Source organism: Colletotrichum higginsianum, chromosome 2 (assembly GCF_001672515.1).
Source record: "Colletotrichum higginsianum IMI 349063 chromosome 2, whole genome shotgun sequence".
NCBI lineage: Eukaryota > Fungi > Ascomycota > Sordariomycetes > Glomerellales > Glomerellaceae > Colletotrichum > Colletotrichum higginsianum.
Genome location: NC_030955.1, coordinates 1,835,067 through 1,855,911, shown reverse-complemented (window position 1 = coordinate 1,855,911; position 20,845 = coordinate 1,835,067). Strand labels below are relative to the sequence as shown.

At 54.1% G+C, this 20,845-nt stretch overlaps 7 protein-coding genes across 7 annotated transcripts; 5 read left to right on the top strand and 2 right to left on the bottom strand.

Annotated features, from left to right (window-relative positions):
* Positions 1-682: 682 nt before the first annotated feature.
* Positions 683-1,272, top strand: CH63R_02318 (Membrane protein; the record flags this gene model as incomplete). Its single annotated transcript, XM_018297293.1, has 3 exons — positions 683-733; positions 785-916; positions 985-1,272. 3 exons carry the CDS (start codon positions 683-685, stop codon positions 1,270-1,272), a joined length of 471 nt encoding a protein of 156 aa, XP_018162109.1.
* A 1,179-nt stretch (positions 1,273-2,451) lies between these two features.
* On the top strand, positions 2,452-3,162 carry CH63R_02317 (uncharacterized protein; the record flags this gene model as incomplete). Its single annotated transcript, XM_018297292.1, has 1 exon — positions 2,452-3,162. The coding sequence occupies one exon, from the start codon at positions 2,452-2,454 to the stop codon at positions 3,160-3,162; it is 711 nt and encodes a 236-aa protein (XP_018162108.1).
* A 329-nt stretch (positions 3,163-3,491) lies between these two features.
* On the bottom strand, positions 3,492-4,456 carry CH63R_02316 (uncharacterized protein; the record flags this gene model as incomplete). The annotated part of the gene is made up of 3 exons (XM_018297291.1): positions 3,492-3,499; positions 3,564-3,786; positions 3,908-4,456. 3 exons carry the CDS (start codon positions 4,454-4,456, stop codon positions 3,492-3,494), a joined length of 780 nt encoding a protein of 259 aa, XP_018162107.1.
* A 1,580-nt stretch (positions 4,457-6,036) lies between these two features.
* CH63R_02315 (uncharacterized protein) lies at positions 6,037-6,807 on the top strand (the record flags this gene model as incomplete). Its single annotated transcript, XM_018297290.1, has 1 exon — positions 6,037-6,807. One exon carries the CDS (start codon positions 6,037-6,039, stop codon positions 6,805-6,807), a length of 771 nt encoding a protein of 256 aa, XP_018162106.1.
* A 1,181-nt stretch (positions 6,808-7,988) lies between these two features.
* On the bottom strand, positions 7,989-10,287 carry CH63R_02314 (Snf5/smarcb1/ini1; the record flags this gene model as incomplete). The annotated part of the gene is made up of 2 exons (XM_018297289.1): positions 7,989-8,321; positions 8,404-10,287. The coding sequence occupies 2 exons, from the start codon at positions 10,285-10,287 to the stop codon at positions 7,989-7,991; spliced, it is 2,217 nt and encodes a 738-aa protein (XP_018162105.1).
* A 1,880-nt stretch (positions 10,288-12,167) lies between these two features.
* On the top strand, positions 12,168-13,539 carry CH63R_02313 (Curved dna-binding protein (42 kDa protein); the record flags this gene model as incomplete). The annotated part of the gene is made up of 3 exons (XM_018297288.1): positions 12,168-12,375; positions 12,438-13,250; positions 13,316-13,539. The coding sequence occupies 3 exons, from the start codon at positions 12,168-12,170 to the stop codon at positions 13,537-13,539; spliced, it is 1,245 nt and encodes a 414-aa protein (XP_018162104.1).
* Positions 13,540-14,812: 1,273 nt separating this feature from the next.
* Positions 14,813-19,121, top strand: CH63R_02312 (PHD-finger domain-containing protein; the record flags this gene model as incomplete). The annotated part of the gene is made up of 6 exons (XM_018297287.1): positions 14,813-16,902; positions 17,111-17,204; positions 17,517-17,845; positions 17,950-18,393; positions 18,451-18,646; positions 18,705-19,121. The coding sequence occupies 6 exons, from the start codon at positions 14,813-14,815 to the stop codon at positions 19,119-19,121; spliced, it is 3,570 nt and encodes a 1,189-aa protein (XP_018162103.1).
* Between the last annotated feature and the right edge of the window lie 1,724 nt (positions 19,122-20,845).

Sequence of the window (20,845 nt, the reverse complement as noted above, 5' to 3'; positions counted from 1 at the left end):
CCGGTGCTGGGTGAAAATTCAACGATTTCAACAGCAAACTGTTTTTTCCAACGTCGCAACTTGGAGGCTGAACGAAACGTGTGGGCGCACCAAACAGGCCCGGAGAAAAGAAAACGCATCGGAATGGTTCCAGTTTATGTGATGCCATTCCGCACGCCCAATGACAGGGCCGGGAAGGATTTTGGGGGGATCTTGTTTACACAACGTCAAGGCCGAAGAGTTATGCAAGGACAATGTCAGATTGGTCGGTGTGTCTAAATTCAGACACAAGGGTGTGACATCACGATTCCCAAATGCGAGCTGTTCGACAGGGGCTGAGCTCTAGCTGGCCAATCGAGTGTTGCACACGCTTGGCATCTGCCGTTGTGTCAAAGTGCCATCACCAGCTAATATATCGAGCACTTTACTTACACAGGTAGTGCCTGTAGATAATGTCTAAAGATGCCCATGCCCTTTGCAGGATAAAAAGACCCGCCTGCGCTGAAGCCATCCGTGGCTGTAGACCTACCTCGGTGCAGCGTGTCTCCGTCGGGGCGTGGTGAAGGCCGTGCCTCCGATGGTTTATGTAGGATAAGTATTCGCCTTTTCACCATGAATCATTCACACCCGAGCTCCCACACTCAACCAAACCGTACCCTATTAACTCAACATATGTCAACGCATCAGCCGCGCTCATTGAAAAATGGCTTTCTTCGGTCTTGATCTTGCCCAGAAGGGTCTTTCCCTCTACACTGTGCGTAAGCCCTCACTCTTCTGCGATGCATCTTGAGCTAACCGCGCGTAGCTCCCGGCAGCTCTTGCGATGGCGATGCTGCCCAACATCTACGCCGCCGAATTGTCAGGACCGCATTATGACCTTTGCAACCCGCGAAAGCTTCAGAACAGCATCATCGCTGATGACAAGCTGGAGAAGATCGTAAGCAATCGCCCAGTCCCTACACGACCCACATGCCTAGGTCTTTCTCTCAAATATTCCCGACCCAGGTAAAGGAACGTATCCTCCGCGCCAAGGCGGCGTCCGAAAACGCCTTCGAGACGCTGGGTTTCCATTCTGCCGCCGTCGTGGCTGCCAACGTAGCCGGCGTCGATCCTCACACCGTCAACGTCCTTACCCTTGGCTACGTGGTCTGCCGAGCTCTGTATAACATCATTTACGTACGTCTGCAGGACAATCGCAACTTTGGCCCGCTGCGAAGCCTTGTGTGGATGGTTAGCATCGGGATCAGCCTCAGCCTGTATTTCAAGGCAGCTGCCCAGCTGGCGTCTTCCTAGGTTGTTGAATGTGAGCACCGGCAGGTTTAGGCTGTCCCACCACTTGTATGATAATCCTTTGACTTTGGTGTAGTGAACAAGAGTAAGGATCGACGCACAAACCACTCTTCGCCCAACTAATCGCCTGTAGGGACCTACTAGAGTCTATCTATGTTGTGTTACATCGGAATTGGAAAAGCAAATAGCCACCACAACATGGCCTAAAGCTTGGCTGTTTAGGAAGTTAGGCAACACCGTATATGACCCGGACACACGACCTGGCAGCAAAGTGGTACTTGGTCAACGGCAACCGGCATTCGGCAAACGTGACGACCCACTGCTCATCGTGTCTGGCCATCAAATAGACCATGGACTCCAAAGTACCAAGTCCTTGAGTACCTATCTCTACCTGGCTCCCAACCCATGAGGAAGCTCAGCTCTGCACCATCGCGGAGTAATGTAGTGGAACAACCTGGAATGCCTAATCTTCAAGCCCGGACTTCGATTCGATGGGGGTAGCCAAATGTGTGCCCGTTTTCATTGTCCTTCCTCTCTCCTAAGTAGGTTCAGCCTGAGCTCAGGTCAGGCTTTGTGCCTTGTCACATCCTTCCGCCTCGTGCAACACATCTGACCATGAGGAAGAAGGAGGTAATCATTTCAAAAGCAATCACCTTCTCTGTGAGATCTCCCCCCCTTTCCTTCCTTCTCTCCTTTTTCCATTTTGGTAATGTTTCCACAAGCAAATACTCTAACTGCATAATTCTTCATTCTATTTTGAACGAATATTCTAGTTGCACCTTCCTTCTCGGTGGATTAATTTTTCCCCTCTCGTGTTCTTCAGATATCTGTGATACAGAACCCTTTCTTCTACTTATCCTATTTTCTTATACTCTCTTGTCACCTACACATACTTAGAGTGCCCCCTCTTCTCTCAATTTCCTCCCTGAGCCTTCATAAGATTCAACAGGCAAGGCCTTGGGCAGTGTGTCACTTGCATCTTTGTCCCTTTCATCAATAGTCTTGATCTCCAGCTCACCACAACCGCCTACTCCACCGCATATATCAAGATCTTTCTCACAGTCTCAACTCATCCAAAGGTATAATTGATGCCCACATTTGCAACAGTAGTTTGTTACTAATCATACTCATCACCTAGTGTTGTTTTTCGCCAGGCTCCTGTCTATCGTTTCATCATTCACAATGCGAACTTCTACTTTCAGTCTCATTCTCTTTACCATAGTATCTATAGCCATCGGAGCTATAGTTGCCGCCACTGCCTTTGGGGGTGAAAGTGTTGAGCACCAAGCCGCTTCTTCGCTGGGTATCGCAACCACCACCAGCAAGATGATCTACACTGCAGCTGCTACTACTTCCGTTCTCCAGATGAATCCTCTCCGGACTATCAACACTATCAAGCCCGAGACAATTGTGATCAAAGTCAGGACCAACCAACTAACAATGACCACTGCTACAAGTGCTTTTCCTATCGTCGAGTGCAGCCACAAGCAGTCTCTCTCCATGTGCGCTCCAGTTGGCGTCACCGGCCAGGTTTCAGTCAAGGGTCCTGTCTCAGGCGACGACATCACTTCTCTGGTCAGACGCGCCCAGTTTGGAGATCATGAGGTCTTCAAGACTGTGGATCACGAGGGTCTTATTACCACTACTTCTACCTCCGCCTCCACCGCCACAACCATCGATTGCAAGTACAAGTACTGCAACAACAACACACAGTACTGCATGTACTGGGCTGGAGTCACTGGTTGGGACCCATCCCTCGGCCCGATCCCTGGCATGACGGGTACCTCTCTTGGTGCTTGCCAGACCAAGGATGTCACCACAAGTGGTGGATTCCCGACAATGACGGCAACGACGAAGAATTGCACGCGCAGAGCTATCACTAAAACCTTCTAAAGACTCCTCACTTGACACGCACGACATAAACAGCAGTTTACAAGACACAAGGCATAATGCTGTTGCAGACGGAGTACTTGGTTTGAGAAGGCACACATGGGAAGGTTTGTTGTTTGTTCTCAATGGGATGACAAAAGGGAGACAATTAAGACCTAATCTCAGATGAAGAATTACATAGGGAACTAGAGAATCCTGCTTTCTGAGTCCGTTTCATGCGTTATTGAAAGAGTGATGTGTACTCAAGGGTGAGTGTGATGTGTAGCAAGTTGCATCCTTTGCTGAAGTATGTTCATCCAGGCTTTGCCATCTACGATGACATCCGGAGAAATTCATGCAGCTATGTTGAGAACGTATTAGCATATATTCGCGACCGAAATTCTGGTCAATATGTTTTCGCCTACGAGGTCCAGTGACAGACGTGGTGATAGCGCCGTCCTCGATGTAAACCCCAGAGAAGTAAAAGTCCTCATTGGTGTCTGCATAGCCGTTCCGAGGTAGTTCGAGGATGCCCAGGTGCCAGTCCTGGCCGTTGGATGAGGTCGAAGCAGAAACCGGGGCCACGACTTGCTGTAAGGGTGCGCCGCCCTCGGAGTGCCAGAAGCCAACGCCTCCGCTGGAGAAGTTCTATAAGACAGGGGTCGTTAGCCTTGGCCTGCCTCGACAGCTTTTCACTTCCTCAAAGGCTTCAAAAGTGAGGATACATAAGTGGAGATGTTGGCGAACGGAATGAGGAAACCGAACTCACAATCTCATAGGCGACGTTATGCCACACATCCGGCTTCCACTCCGTCTTCCACAAACTCTTGCCCTGCACCATGAACTGCAAATTATTGTTGCTGACGGCTTGCTCGCCGCTGATCCACCCGCTCTTGAGCTCGGCGAAATGACTCTCGAATAAGGCAATCTGGTGCTCGCGGAAGACGCTCGGCGCGTTGGCATCCCTGCGAGAGATGCTAAAGTGGTACCACACCTTGCCCGAGGCAATGGCGGCTTTGGTCTGCGGGATGAGCTCGGTGCGGCGCATGTTCTGCCCGTTCCAGTAGGCGGTGCTGTCGAGCGTGATCTTGACACCTTGCTTCGAGGCCGCGTCGCCAGGGTTCTTGTACGAGGGCGACAGATTAACGTACTTTGTCACGTCGCCCGAGCCGTGGATGTAGTACTGGTAGGGCCCGACCTGGTTGGCCCAGGACCACTTGTTGAGATCCGAAGAGGAGTTGAGGTTGTTGAAGCGGCCGTCCCAGAGGACTTTGGCGGAAACGAGGGGTAGCAGAGACAATAGGGTGGTGGTTTTCATGTTGAGGACTTTAATTGGCGAATGGAATGGGCATGAGCGCGACTCGGGAATGAATGATAGACAAGAGGACGAGATACGGACTTGAGGCGCGCTCGTCACTTATATGATATTTTACAGAGACACATCATCACAGAACACCAAGAAGAGGGAGATCACGACTTGAGACATAAGATATTACGAACAAAGCGAACAGTTCATTAACCATCCTAGGTCACGAGCAATATGAATATACTACAGACGGTCCGAACGGCCAGGTATCAAGAATGAGGACCAGTAAGGCTCTTTATTAATGTCACATTTTGTCGGAAACAACCCTCCGATCCTTAGTTTCTTATGAATACGGTAAAGAAATACCCTGCACAAGTTACTTTAGGGAATCCGGGGGGTCAGCTGGAAATTTAGCCTGTGTGAGGCTTACTGTGTGCCAACCCTGCTCAGGACTCGGGAAAAAAGGAGTACATGTGTTTGGGCAAGGGAATTCTGGACAGGAGAGAAATGTTGGGTTCAATGCTCTCCTTCAAGCGCGAGCGAGACGTTGAAAATCTTTAGCAGCATCCAACCCGCCAAGGTGTACGGAGTCGCACGACGACCGAAAACGCACCAGGGCAACAAAAGCCACCAACAACTACCAAGTAAAGCTTGTTCAACTGCCAGGCCTGATACAGCCAAGTGGCCAAGTCCGGCATCCAGAAGTACTGGCCTGAGATTGATGGCGTGGTGTCGTAGAGTACAGAGGTATGCCGCGGGGGTTACATTCGGAAGAAACCAAGGTGGTCTGCGAGCTTACATAGACGGCAGAGTCTGCGGGGGTGGCAGGCGAGACGACGGTAAGTCAGGTGCTACAGACCCGGATGCTCGCTCTCCTATCCGGTCTCGGGGAGGGAGGCGAAAAAGGGCCGACGTGGACGGTTGGCGGACTACTCTTTCTTCGCTTTGGTTCTGGTAATGTGAGGTCGTGTTGGTCACATCCCTGCGGCTCAAATCAGGTGGAATCTGGCTATTGAATAGGGAATATCCTACATAATTCTCTTGTGTGACTATTGTCTACCCCTATGGCTTCTACATCCAGGCTTCACCAATTCCTTAATTCGAGTTTCTCCAACCAAGTATGGTATAAAGGTAGAATCCAACGGATACACCTCTTTCGTCTCGACTAGGCCAAGCTAACGTGAGTTTGCGGCTCGCACAGCTGATAGCCAAACTTGTGACTAAAAAAAGACCAGGTAGCCATTAGAATCATCGGTGCTCTTCAGAATTTGTGATGATTTAACTTCGAGCACGCCTTGGAAATGCCCTCCAACGGGGGGGGGGGGGGGGGGGGGGGGGGGGGTATATCGCGAGCGGCAGACAACGAGAACCATGGTTGCGAGTAACGAAAACCTACCAATCTCCAGTGGAATGTTTTCCTCGGAGAGAGAATGAACTGCTATATAAGAGGTGTCGAAACCCATATCAACTGTCTTATTCCTTCCCCTCCTTAACTCACCCTCAGCAACAGCAACTGCCCTCATTCTCGAAAGGAACGTCGCCTACCATTGCATTCTCTTTCTGACCTAGAATCACTCTGTACGATCAGCGAAATGGTTGCCATCAAGAACCTCGTCGCTGTGGCCCTTGCCGGCTTCACCATCGCCGCCCCCCTCAACACCACGTTCACGTCCTCGAACTCGGCTGTCGCCGCCCCCGAGCCCGCCAAAAGCCGCAACTGCGACCACCCCCTTGGACGCATGCTCATGCGCGTCTTGACGGTACCCAGCGAAAAGAGGCGGGCGGCCAAAGACCGCTGGGTCCAATGCCTCCGTAACGGCACGGGGCTGTCCAAGCACTCCAAGAATATCCCCGCCAACAGCACCATTATCACCGGTAACATCATCAAGTGCATTGGGGAGTTCGCCAAGGCCTTGGATCTGTTCGCCGAGGAGAAAGGCTGCCCGATGCCCAAGAAGAAAGAGTGGAAGGGAAACGAGCCCAAGGCAATGGAGACCAAGGCTCCGGCCAGGAAGCAGCGCCCGCTCTCCACACTCACAGTTGCCGTTGACTTCCTCTTCTGTCTCAAGGACACTATGGATAATCGCAAGTGTATCCAGGAGGCCCGGTGCAAAATCGCCAAACTCGGAAAGGAGGAGGCCAGGCAGAAGACGACGCAAAAGGTAGAGCCGCGGGGCCTCGCCATTGCCGACGACGACGACGACAACGACTTGCTCGTCGCGGACTACATCGAGGGCCTCGCTCTTGACTCCGACAATGCCGACGAGGTCATGGACAGCATGTTCGCGATCTACCTTGAGGTTGGCACGGCCATCCCCAAACTGGAGGAGGCTGTCCTGAATGCCTCGGAGGTGATGTCTTAGCCTTTTCTGACCAGTGTTCACATTTGCGACCAGGTCCCGAGAAAGGCTTGCTTGGAGGAAGAAGATGGTCCGCAATGGGAACTTGAAACCGAAGACTTTTCTTCTGGCGTCTGAATGTTTGAGATCCAATTTGAACTGCACGTAGCTGGGATGCTCATCAAAAACGATCGAAAGGTGGTGGTGGTGAGTGGGCAAGTGTTGTTAAGTAGACCAAGTCGATCTAATAAACCCGATTAGTACCACACAGTTCCCGTTGGCTGTCATTGCCAGTGTAAGCCAACTTTTCGCTGTGCGATGGATGGTTCTGCGACGTGTGGAAAGACCCTGTATCGAGTGCAATGTGACTATGAATCTAGGGGCGCACCTCTTTTGCCTTAGGTTTCTCGGAAACACCTACCCTCCTATCGCTGGAACGCACGCCAGCAAACACATAGAACATCAATAGAAATTATGTCACTGTCTTGAGCTTCTTTGTGGTATTATTCTTACTACCGACAGGCCTCCCAGAGAAGCTGCACTCACCATAGTTAGGCGTGCAGTGCCAAGGTAAAGTAGGCCAGCTTCACCTATCCACCCCCTCTTACAGTCGCTCCTTATAAACACTCACAAAAAGACTCCGGCCAATTCCTATCCTGCCAGGCCAGCAGGATCTGAACTCCATAACCTGATTTTTTTTAAACAATAGTCTTCAACCAAGAAAAATAAAAAATTCGGTCTAGTACCCAACTGCCTTGCGTTTCTTCCTCCGTCCTCCCCCGTGGGCGACTTCTGACCATAACCAGGATGCCTATGCAATAGTGGCTTTTGTTCTACAAGCAAGACATGAAATGAGAAATGAAGATGGGGTTTCTTGTACAAGGCTGGGACGCAGTCAACCTTTAGAACTGTATCCCGACTGCGCAGGGATTGTCCGTGGAGCCGCCGATGTTGTCTTACGAGCTGAGCGAAAGTGATGTTTCGGTAGGCAAGGTATGGACTGGCCGACAGGTTGCAGGTGCTGCTTCGAGGGCACCAGGCATTGATCCTCGTGCGCCATCGTTTAGCCCTTCCCTTTAGCAACCGCTGACGAGCGGTGGTAGGCAGGACGGCAGTCTTTTCGAGCCATGACGTTAAGTGGCTTCTTTGTGCTCTGACTGAGCCGGCCCGAGCATTCAGTCCTTTGATACGCATACGCAGTCGTCCTATGATGTGCCAGTAGCTGACTGTGACGTATCCTTGCCCTCTCTGGCGTCGACCTTCTGACGATGCTGCTTATTTCGCAGGTGGACCTCGAAGTTGCCGGCCGTCATTTCAGGGCCAGGAGTATACAGCTTGCCGGGGCAGTCGAGGCAACGAATGCGTGGGAGGAACATCCATTTGGCACCCTCTGGAGGCTGCGATCCTGCTGGCACTGATATGGGCATCTCCGTGTCCGGATTGATGGCCGAGTACTTCATCATGCCCTCAAAGTTGTCAAAGGGGTACGTAGTCTTGAGCTGCTGTAAGCAGTTCTTGAGCCATTCAGGGGGCGGAGGCTAATCAATGTCAGCTTCGTTTCTAACGGCACCGAGAATCCGCCTATAGCAACAGTAAGCATTAAAGTTGGAATTGACTTACAGCAGGTGGTGGCGGTTGGCCGGCGACGGGTGGCGGTGCAGGTTGTCGACCAATCTGGCCCTGAGGTAGAGGCGTGCCAAGCGTAGTAGGAAGTGCCTGGCTGTTGGAAGCTGGCGTAGACGGTGGAGGCATCGAGCTCGCCGCCGCCGCCGCAGCAGCTGCTGCGCCGGGTATGCGAGCATGTGCGGGTGTTGATGGGGTCTGTGATCCGCTCGGCGTGAACCTTGCTCTCGGGTTCTGGAGCAGTCTCCTCAGCTTGTCCTTTCCGACCTTCAGCGTGACGATCAGCTGAGTAGGCTCTTCGGTCTCGTCCCGGGTATCACGCATCGACCGGCCGGCGTTTCGGCGAGTCTCGTGGTGGTGGACGATGCTCGCCTCGGGGGTTTCTGAACGACCCAGATTTGTAATCCTTTGCTGAGCAGCACTTGCAGCGCCGCGAAGGCCCCTGGTCCTGGCCGTACCACCACCTAGTTGAGAGACACCCGGCGAATCCGGCCCCGAGTCTTCACTATCGTCAGAATCGGACACTTCGCCGTCGCGTGCCCCTGGCCTCTTGCGAGTGGTCGGAGCGCCGGCAACACGTTTGTATAGTGTGCTCTCTTCGATATTCGTGGCAGCTCCCGGGAGCACGGACGATACGAGGAGCGTTCTGATTGTGCGCTGTCTTTCTTTGAGATCTGGAAGCTGCGGGCCGCCGCGCCGGTTGATGGACCGCTTTTGACGCCGCAATTCTCGGGAGAAGATGACCTCGTTGCGCTCCAAATCGGCATCACTGAGCTCGTACAGATACGGCGCGTACTCCTTGGCCTGCTGCTGGGGCCTGAAGACGGACGGCAGCGGGGATGGCAGGAAAGCGGCGACCAAATCGGGGTCTTCGACGGGGCGGCCATCGAAGGGGTGCCCGACGCTGTACAAGCTCCGTGTGAAAAGTTGACACTGTTCCCGAATGCTGTGTGCGATGGCAGTAGTGAACTCGCCCGACAGCGACATATCGCGAGTCATAGAGGCGGCGAACTCTTCTGGAGAGTTGAGAGGATTGTTAATGTCCCATTCAAACTGGTCGACCAAGGTGACACCGCCGATGGTGACGTTGAGTTTGATCAGCACCCTCATCTCATCATTCTTGTAAGCAGAGTATGGCAGCTCCGGGTCGAGCGCATCTTCTTCAGAGAAAACCAGGGGGTAGAAGTCGTTGAGCTGGTCGCGTATCTGCAAGATGACTTGATCGAGAACGGGCTTGTGCTGGGAGTCCAGGGGAACGCCCAAATCTTCGACGAGATGCTGCGCGAAAAGCTCGGCCGGGATTATCCTGTCGTGGAGGTTCCAGGTGAAGGTATCGCGAAGCTTGATCTTTTCCCAGTCCACGTCTATCCGTATCGGCACAAGTTCTTCGTGCTGCTCCGCCTGCTTCTTCAGTTCCTTCTTCTTCCATCGGAGCGGATGCGACTGGCGTTTCCCCGGCCGCAGCTTCTGGCTCGGGTAGATGACCTGGGCAGGAAAGGGCGCTCTCATGCGCGGGTCGATATCGGTGTAACCGTTCCCGTAGCCGCGGTAGCCTTCGCCGTATAGTTTGCTCGGAGGGAAGTAAGCGCGCTGGGTCTTGATGATGTTGTAGTCATCGATCTTATCCCTTGTCTGCTGCATATCCTTCTCGAAGCGCTCCTGGGCGTCCTTCATCGCGACGGAGTGGTGCCAATCGCGCGTGACGTAGCGCTCGACCTGCAGCTTACTGAACGAGTCCCTGTCCCGGACGGGGAGCGCCTTGGCGGCGACGGACCGGGGCGTGCCATCGTGATCGTTGGAGACAGGCGCGGACGTGGAGGCTGAGGAGGATGCTGTCGCGCCGGCCGCGGTGGGCGTGGACGTGGATGGCTGCGCGGCCATGTTGGGGAAGAGTGCAGGCTCCCGAATCGCCGCGGCGATGCGACTGCCGTGAGACTGAAGCGGAAACGCGCAAGCAAGTCTATGTTTGTGTCGCCTGTGTCGTGGCGTTTGCCAATTGGTGATGGCTTCAACGTTCGACCGAGAATGAGAGGTGGATTATGCTACGTCTGTTGCAGCCTCTCCTGTACTCCGTGTTGGTGTTCGACCGGGGAAGGCTGGCTCGAGTGAGCTAACGCATCAATTGTACTCAGGCGGGTTCTTGCGCGGTTAGGTGGTGGCAGCTGTGGGTGGGAGACTTATCGATGTTAGTGCAGACTGGCCAATGCCAGGCTTCTATGAGAGTTCAAGTTGGCGCCAATAGCAGTGTAAAATTTCCAAGTAAAGCACCACATGTACCTTTGCACGCAAGTCAGTCGCAGCTATACATCACAATTCCTCCACATGCATTTCGCTGCACCAAGCATGTCCTCAGTGCTCACGACCCGAGCGCGTCTCATCCGTCTTTGGACATGCACCGCCCCAGAAGCGCCACACTTGGGACTACCTTAACATCGGGTGTGGCTGTCTGAATGGCACCTCAGGAAGAACTACTTGACATAACTAAATGAAGATATTTACAATTTTGGCGATCGGGAGATAGCCTCTGCTGTATGCGTTAATCTCATTAGTCTTCTCGTCCTGATCTGTTTCTCTCTGACCGATTCATACAATGAACAGGCTCCATGGACTCTGTACCAGTCCCTATGGGTGGAGCATTAGTATTTAAGGATGCAGCGGTGAATGTGCACTGCCAGCGATTGGTGTACAACAACAATGAGGGCATTCAAGCCGTCAACTCCCTCCTCGCAGATGTCAAGCAGTGTGCTGTCAAACCGGTCGCTACAGATAATGCCCGAGCTTTCGTAGGCTGCAAATAACACAAGACCCTCAAAGGGTTGAACGGAAGGCTTGTTTTCGCGATACGTCCGCGACGAGCTTCCGATTAAGCCGAGACACCTCAAGACTCGAGCCAAATATCCCTCTCCCTATGACCTCACGACCGTTGCATACTCAGGTAAATTTCACCACAGCGACCCGCCAGATGTGAAACGCATAAGTCAAGACAGCGCCCTAACAAAGCCCATTTTATCCTGCATAAAGCAAGGATAAAATGGCAGCGAGCTCCTCCCAGAGCTGTACTCACCTGGGTGGGCAGGTATGTGCCTGCTACGTAATGGGATTTTAAGCGATCCTTGCACAAAAGTTCTCCACCATAGGTAGGTAGGTACATCACGCGCTGAGCCTTGGAATGCCTAACTGGACCTGTCTGCACCCGCACGACCTTGACCTGCCCGAGCACCCACAAACAGCAACGAGCCCCTCCTTCCCCGCCCTGAAAATCGTCGTATTTGTCGTCAAAATACTTGCGCCAGACCACAACCGACTTTGCACTACACCTGCATCTCTTTTCCAAAGTTCAGTCTCTCGAGATCTGGACCGGTGCATCACAATCGTTGAGATATCCCTTTGATTTTCTAGTCAACCCCCCCCCAGAAAATACCGCCAAGATGTCGGAGGAAATCGGTTGGTACCTTGCTTTCCTTGTTGTAGCTCTCCTGCTTGCCCCTCCCCCTCGACGACGACGCGGCTGCGGCGGCGGCGGTGGCTGGCTGGCTGGCTGCTGCCATTGCTGCTGCTCCTACTGCTGCTCCTACTCGTGCTATCCTGCTCATGCTCCTATTGCATTTGCGTCACACACACTCCAAAATAGTCTTCGCTGTTGCTACCCCGCTACCACCCCAAGACAAACAATGCAAAAGCAAATGGGTGGTTCTTCTTGAGCCACAAGACTCGGGAGACTCGAGCCGTATCCTCGTCATGGGCCCGACACGCAGCAAACAATGGCTAACAGTGTCATAGACTACACCCTTAACAACCCCGACACGCTCACCAAGTACAAGACCGCCGCTCAGATCTCTGAGAAGGTCTTGGCTGCTGTCGCCGAGCTCATCGTTCCTGGCGAGAAGATCGTTGCCATCTGCGAGAAGGGTGACAAGCTCATCGAGGAGGAGCTTGCCAAGGTCTACCGCGGAAAGAAGGTCAACAAGGGTCCGTCTCTCCCCGTCGACCGCCTGCCGTAAGCAATGGCTGACTCGAATCGCGCTGTGCAGGCTTCTCCCATCCTACCACCGTCTCCCCAGCTTCCTTCGTGACGCCGTACACCCCGCTCACCACCGATGAGGCCGAGGCCAACGCTGAGATCAAGGAGGGCGAGCCCATCAAGATCCAGCTCGGTGCCCAGATCGATGGCTTTGGCTCCATCGTCTGTGACACCGTCATCGCAGCCAACAAGGACAAGTCCGGCGAGGAGATCACTGGCCGCTCTGCCGACCTGATCCTCGCCAACTACTACGCCAACGAGCTGCTCCTCCGGTTGATGATCCCACCCGGTCTGCTCGCTTCCGGCACCGACGAGGAGAAGGCCAAGGCCGCGTCTGCCAAGGCTCCCACCCAGCAGAAGATTACTAGCTTGCTCGAGAAGGTTGTCAAGTCTTACGACTGCAACCTCGTCGAGAGCACCACCTCATGGCTCTTTGAGCGCAACGAGATCGAGGGCAAGAAGAAGATTGTTCTTGCCCCCGCCGAGGGTACCAAGGGCGATGGCGTTCCCGAGATTGGCGAGGTTTGGGGTGTCGAGATGGGCGTGAGCTTGGGCGCCGGCAAGATCAAGACGTACGACCAGAGAACCACTCTGCACCGTCGCACCACCACCAACTACGGCCTCAAGCGCCCGACTTCCCGCAAAATCCTCTCCGAGGTCCAGAAGAAGTTCGGCACCTTCCCCTTCAGCTTGCGGCAGCTTGAGGATGAGCGCGACGCCAAGTCTGGTGTTGTCGAGTGTGTCCGCGGCAACGTCTTCCGCGCATACGAGGTTGTTGGTGACAAGGACAACTCCCCCGTCGCCCGCTACCTCTCGACCATTGGTGAGAAACTTCCTTTCGCGCCTGTCTGCATAGCTTCAATGCTCAAAGTACTAACACATTTGCAGCCATCACCAAGAACGGCATCACCAAGCTCGGTGCCCCCCCTGCTCTGGACCTCAACAAGGTTAAGTCGGACAAGAAGATTGAGGACGAGGAGATTCTTAAGATCTTGGAGCAGCCCCTTTCCAGAAATACCGGAAAGAGCAAGAACAAGAACAAGAAGAAGAAGAAGTCCGCGAAGAAGGCCGCCGCAGGAGGTGATGAGGAAGAGGACAGCGACGAAGAGTAAGCCGAAAGTAGGAAACGGCGATGACTGTCAATGAGAGGAGCAACGGGGGGCGGCCCGATTTTACAACCACAATTTTTTGTCGTGAAAATCAAATGTGTGATTCTGCTGCTGGGGCAGTCGATAGCGGCCATTGCCAGGATGAGGCCGGATACAGGAACGCTCGCTCTGCAGAGTTGGATGGTTGGCTGGCTGCGCAGCTGCTCATCGGAATGCCGAAGAGCGGCTCGCTCTTCTAAAGCTTCAGCCGGCCCACCGGCCGTACGAGCAGCCTAGGTAGCATCCAAATGGTCGGCTGGTTCGTTTGATAGCATAGAGGTTGAAAGCCTGCCGCCGAACAAAGACAAGTCATCTACGCTTTTTGCATCTCAGACCTTTGAGAGCACGACCGACTGCAGAATTAATTCCCTCACGATTTGACCACCTAGTAGCATTCGGGACGAGAGAAATCGTTGCCTTTTCCTGCTATTCTTGGCAGGGTGCTGGTGTCTCGAGAACCAGAGGAATAGAGTGTGAAGGATGACAGGGGGGCAAAGTCGATGAGACCGAACACGCCAGGAGATGCCGTCGGCCGGGGGAACAGAGCGAGCCACGAGAAGGATGAGTGGAACAAAATTGGCCAATTCCAGAGGTTCTTGTCGCCCGTTGTCGCGCCCCCCCCTGGTCGTCGTCGTCGTCAATACGGCAGAGACCCGCCGAATGGATGGCGAATGTCTGGTGAGTTCCTGCAGAACCAGCCCCTTTGGAGGCGAAGACGCTTCATCTCGAAAGCCCAGCGGGGGCGAGCACTGGCCGACAAGTATCTGTGGTCATCCCCGCATGCTTACGAATGATGTTGTAGACAAAGATTGAGTACCTTCCTATCGAGTGACATCCTCGAGGCATCCATCTTGGTTTAGGAGACAGGCGAAGAAAGACAGCTTGGCCGACGCCAACATGTAAGAAAAGTGTGTGTAAGTCACCGGGCCACCAGTGAGCTTGGTGGTATTGTGCTGTGGCTCTGAGCTAAGGGTGACCCAAGAGCGCTGTGACTGACTTGCGTGCGCCAGCCCAAGAGGTATCGCCCAGGAGTAACTTCCACTGGAGGTACCTAGCTTCGTAGCTCTAACCCCCCCAGTCCAGTCCATTGTCTCCGAAAATCCTCGAGGTCCCTTCCCGCTGCTAGAACACCCTTTCCTCCCCATCCCTCCATCTCCCCAAGTCCTTCGCGTCGCAAAGTGGAGGGAACGCGCCTGGAACAAATCGCTGAATGCCTTCAAAGACCAGAGAAGTAGTCATGATCCACACCACAGAACAAAGACACGAACTAACGCGATTGCAGGCGTCCGAGTCGGAGCGTTTGCCTGTCTGGTCGAAGGCGAGGAGGTCAGGGGCCCTCGAGAGCCCAGCTGTCATGATGCCCACAAGCACGAGAGCCACGCGGTCGCGATTCTCCAGCCCGCACCAGCACGCCAACGGAGGAACGGAACCAGCCAAGAAAACGAATGGGACGAGCGAGGCCTCGAGGACCTTCATGCAGAAATGGTTGGAGCCGACGGTGCAAAGCAAGCCAAGCTTCGAGGAGGCTGGATTGGTGCGATACGGCGTCACGGAGAACATGGCGCCCCTCGGGTCCCTTCCTAAAGCACAGGCGACGAAGAAGCAGGGTCAGGATGGCGCGGGACCCGTCAGGAAGATCATCCTAAAGTCGAGCTCAGCAAGTTCGGCGGCGGCGGCGGCGGCGGCGGCAGCAGCAGCGGCGGCGGCAGGTACGGAAGGTGCGGCAGGTGCGGCGGCGGCAGCAGCAGCAAAGCGCTCAGAAACACCACCCTCGTTCCTTCCATCGCCTTCACCACCACCTCCTGCCGTGGTTCAGAAAGCTTCAAAAAAAATTCTGCCTGCTCGGGGCCTGTATGACGACGAAGAGGACGAGGACTGCACGCCCAAAGCAGCCACTGGAAAGGGCCTGGGTCGCCGTGCATCTGCCTCACAGAAAAGCCTGTCGCGCTCCTCGGTAGGTCATCGCGCATCATCGTCGGTTCGTCAAGTAGTGCCCTCTAGCGACGCCGTGCAGCCTTCAGAACCGACATCCGAGAACAAGGAGCTTGTCGAAAAGGCCGTCGAGGTCGCCGTCAACGAAGCGCTCCGGCACTATCGCTATCCCACTGCGTGGGCACTCCGGACCCTCTACGACGAAAATTCTTCCGACCCAGACTTCCTGTCCATGCTGGAGGACGTCTACAACCAAAAAGCCGACGAAGACACTCTCGACGAGTTTTCGCGCCTTATCGAGAACAAAAAGAGAGAAGGCAAGAAGGATAACCAGGCTTGCTACTATTTTGTACCCCCTTCCACCGTCTCTCGCTTCACCCCTCACAAGCCTAAGCCGGCACCTTACGGCCACCTCCTTGTCAAGTCTGAGGATCAGGAAGTCACGCCGACTAAAAATCCTGGCAAGTACAGCAAGGCATCGGAATCTTCCCTTGACGAAATGGACCTGGACGACGAGTCTACCCTACTGGCGGCCGAGACGACCATGGCTCCCACGACGCCGTTGCGCAAGCGCGCCCGGAGGGACTCTGCAAGCAGCGACTCGTCGCTGTCGGAGCTTTCAGCGTCTCCGTCGCTGCCCCCCGACTCACCTTCTCCCAGCTCTCCGCCCGTCCCCGCCGGATGCCAGCAAGGGGACAGCCACAGTCGCCCTCACAGTGCCAAGACGCCTGCCACGGCCGCTGTCGCCGACACCGAGGCCACCTCGACCAGCGCACCACCACCAATCGACCTTCAGCCAATGAAGAGACGCGGCAGATCCGTCGCTGCTAAGACGAGCGTGTCTGACGCATCCAACCCAAACTCACCCACCCTCCCCCCAAACATATCTCAAGCTGCAGGGGCTGGCAACATGCCTGGTCGACTTTCTTCGCCCATCTTCCCCAACCTTTCGTCGACGGCACCACCATCGAAGCCGGCTGGCAAGAAGAACGGCAACAAGGACAAGGCTCCCCGCGTATTGCAGAGCGACGATGCAACCTCCGCACGCAGAAGAAATGCACGCGATAGTACCATCAGCCAGACGCCCCAGCCCGAGAGCCACATCCGCGGATCGGACATGAGAAGCAGGGCCGGTTCCGTGGCTGCCTCGTCGCCAGCGGTGAACCTGCGCAAGTCGACCCGTACGCCCGCTCCTAACCCGAGCCTCAATCTGATCCTGAGCACGAGGACCACGAGATCGGCCAAGAGGACTCACGACGAGATTGACAGCACCAGCTCTCCGACCGCGCCGTCATTCCTCGGAGACCTCACGCCAACGGCGAGCTCCAGGGCTGCGACGCCTACAAACCTTCGTCCAACGAAGAAGCAGCGGACCGGTCTGCGCATCAAAACTTCGTGAGTCTCTTCCTAACCCCCTGATTCATCACAATTTTCCTTGGCCTTGACATCGACGCGTGGCGGTACGGTGTCGTCGGATAAGAGCGGCTGCGGTGGCTGGCGAGCTGGACAGCGTCGCACTGCAGCCCTCTCATCGTTCCGCGGTCAAAATATCATCCTGACTCACTCGCACAATCGAAGCTGGAATACTGACGCGTCTTTGCAGGCCTATGAAGAAGAAGGGAGGAACCGCGGCTGGTGTGCCCCGAGCTAGCGGCGAGGGCGGTGCATCCACGGTCAACGGAGGCCCAACGAACCAAGTAAGCAGAAATTTCACACTCAATTGCTTTCAGTAGCTGGATTGCAATCTTGCGGGATGCTTTCGCCAAAAGCACAGCCAGTCCTTGGGGGACGACAGCGGCATGGTGGGTGCACAGGAGCATTCGGCAGCCTGGAAGGACAGCGTGGATTTCGTGGGCCAAGGCGCACCTCCATTGGGATACTGAGTTTAGCGGCCAGCCCCCCCCCCCCGGCCTCTCGTTTTTGCCAGCCGGCCACCACGCACTCTCCCTACTCATTTCTCGCGCCCTGCCTTTCCCACATCTATGTGCATTGCTGATGAACTCCACCAGGACGAGAACGACGACTATTGCTCGGCGTGCGGTGGTGTCGGGGATCTCGTGTGCTGCGAAAATTGTTCCAGATCGTTTCATTTCGAGTGTGTTGACCTTGGCCTGGGCGACACCCTCCCCGAGGAGTGGTTTTGCAATGTCTGTTCCAGCAACAGATACCCAGCCAGGGTCCCCGATCACCAGGGTGCCTTTGGCGGTTTGCTAAACAGTCTGGAGAAGACCAATCCTCGAGCCTTCAAGCTGCCTCACCGTGTTCAGGTGTACTTTGAGGGCGTCAAGGTCGGTCCTGAGGGCGAGTATGAGGATATCGTGGTACCGACTAAGCCCAAGTAAGTGACGAACCTCGGTATTGGTCATTCGATGATTCTAGCAACGTCTCATCCTGGAATTCATCTCCATTGTTGGGATCTGGATCAGCTGACAATTGCCGCAGGAAGAAAGGGTATGAAGAAACCCCAGACTTCTTCAAGATTCGGGATGGAGATGGCTCTGCTGTTCTCTGCCATAATTGCCAACTCCCAGCAGCCGACAATCGCGCCATCCTTCCCTGCAGTCAATGCAGCCTTTACTGGCATTTGGACTGCCTTGACCCTCCCCTGGCAATCCCGCCTGTTTTGCGGACATGGCGTTGCCCGATGCACGCAGACGATCTATTGGCTGAGTTGCCCAAAGAACTTGCACCTGCTCACCGCTTCCGGAAGATCAAAGGAGCTCCTGCCATCACCCCAGCCTTCAGCCGTGGCATGAAGAACAATGGCATCATTGAGATTGAAGATGAAGAGTCTGAGGATGAAGCGACAGGCTGGAATGATGTGAAGACTTTTGGCCGTGTATACAAGTTACCTGCCAAAGGCATAGTCCTTGACTTCATTTCTCAGTCAGTTTGCTCCATGATTTTGCCTGTAGGCAACTAACAATACTAACAATCATGCAGGCTTCGAAAAGATGGTGCTGGCTACATCAATAGTTCACCGACTTCAGCCAATACCCAGCCACCGCCACAGCCACAGCCAGTCACTCTGTCCCTGGACACTCGTTCGCGTGTGGAGCAGCAGACAGCACTCAACTTAGTTGAATTGGCATCCAGCCAGCCAACTACTAAGCTTGACGATCTCATGCAGGCCTTGCTGGTAGGTGACGTTGTGTTTACAAACTACTCAGCAGTACTCACATCTGACATACTTCTAGACAACTGCCGATCCAGCTATCCTCTCTCTTATAGCACGCGGCAGTGCTGACAATTTTGCCCGCGGCGAAATTAGTGATGCAGACAGACAAAGTCTTCAAGCAATGCTGGCCCAGATGGACGCAATGTCCAACAGAATCAGAGGCCTACTTGGAGCTAGTCCGCCAGATGCTGGTGCACACAGCGCTGAGGGTTGCCAAAACACACTTGGCGGCGGCGATATTGACGGCGCCGAAAGCGCTCAGGGCGATATTCCCTCGTTGAAAAATGAGTCTGTTGAGCCTCCTGCCGACTTGCCTACGCCTGCAACCACCACACAGGACAATCCAGAGACTTTCAACAGCTTGGGTGAGAAGTCATCTCAAGACGTACCTAACGACACAAACGACGACGATGTGCCCATCATGGATATTGATTAGGCCATTGATGTCGAGCGACCCTGAGCATGCCCTACAAAACATTAATTCAGCACCAAAATGTGTAGATACACAGTTCTTGGAGCGGCATAGTGTCTCCCATGAGACACTGTGGGGCATGCCATGCTGTCTATCGATCATGGATTTTTCCTTTTTTTATTCGTCTTTTTCCCTTATCGTTCAGTTGATTCCCCAAGACACGAACCCCACCAGGATCTGGAGTTTGGAGGAAACACATCATTAGCGATCGAACCGAAAGAACAACCGGCCAGGAGGCCGGCGGATAGAGACACAGATCACACAATTAGCTATTGAGAAGGGGGATCCAATTATCTCACGGGTCCCAAGCGCTGCGGGGGAAGGTTAGATTTTCCCTCCCCCAACACACCCTCTAAATGGGTCTGCAAGCAGAACGAAGACAAACAAATGAGCGAGGGCAAGCAACACGATGGATGTGTGTGCTTGTTACGGCCGCCTGGTTATCTGGCCTGTATTGGAGGAGGGTAGGGCAGGGGCGGGAATGAGGAACAGGCAAAGAATATGGAGGTAGCAGCCTTTTCCTTGTCTGATCTTGTTCCCCCTTTTTCTCTCTTATTCTGCCTCATTTTGTATCATACGCTTTTCTTCTAACCTGTTCTCTTATTTCTCTCTTTGGACCAGTGGACAGAGGAGGGAGAGCCAAGGAGGCTTCTCTCGTTTTTAGAAGGGCGGGGTGAGAGGCAGCAGCCGAAAGTGAGGCTTCCGACAGCGGGAACCGATGGTGTGAATTCGTCGTTGGTGGTCGAGCGAGGTCGAGGCAGGCGGGCGGGGGGAAGAGAGAGAGAGCCAACTTGGGTACCACATAGAATGCTACACCGCATAAGATATACCGTCATTGTCCCTCTCATTGATGCCGTCGTACGTGTGACTTATTCCAGGCCCATGTGATCGTAGCCTTCTTGTACGGGCTTGACCGGATATCCCTCAAAGTATCCTCATCCCCATTGTCTCTCAGTCACATTGGTGCAAGGACCTCAAACCTAGCGTGTGTGTGGGGGGGGGGGAATGAACGTGTGGGATAATAACTAGCTTTTACGATAAAGTCAACTAACGATACTATTGTAACTATGCTTGTCTAATGAAACTCAACCTAACAACGCAACGTAAGGTGAGGTTGGTGAAGGAGGTGATTCTGCCCACGAACCAATGCATGACCGACCGACTGACACAATGCGACATGACCAGAATCCCCCGTCTCTTCTTCAAGGCAGTACCCACGGTATACCTTGCCTTGACCAAATCAGGTACCACCTACAGGGCTCGTCTCTTATAGCACCTTGTGACGAACATCAACTTCAGATGGCAAAACGCAAGTTTTTCGGCGTCTGACTTCCTTGCGAGGGGCTCCAGAACATCTAGGCCGACCCTCGAGGTTTTCTATATACCACGCCACCACATGCGAGGTGAGGGTAGCAGTGGAAAGTGCGTAGAAACTTCCGCATGTGTTTAGAAGCAAAAAGGACAGGAAGGAGGAAGAAGTAACGATGAGCCGTTGGAGCCCTAAGTGAAGCAAAGATATAAACCCTCTCGTTGCTGCGCCCGCTAATTTCGGGCGGAGCAGCTTCATGATGTTGCCCTGTCTATCATCGAGACATGACCTCATCCTCATCTGGAGTGGCTTGTGCATTTTCCTGACACATCGGACGGCGTGTACTCCTGCAAACATTCTTACATGACGATCCATATCC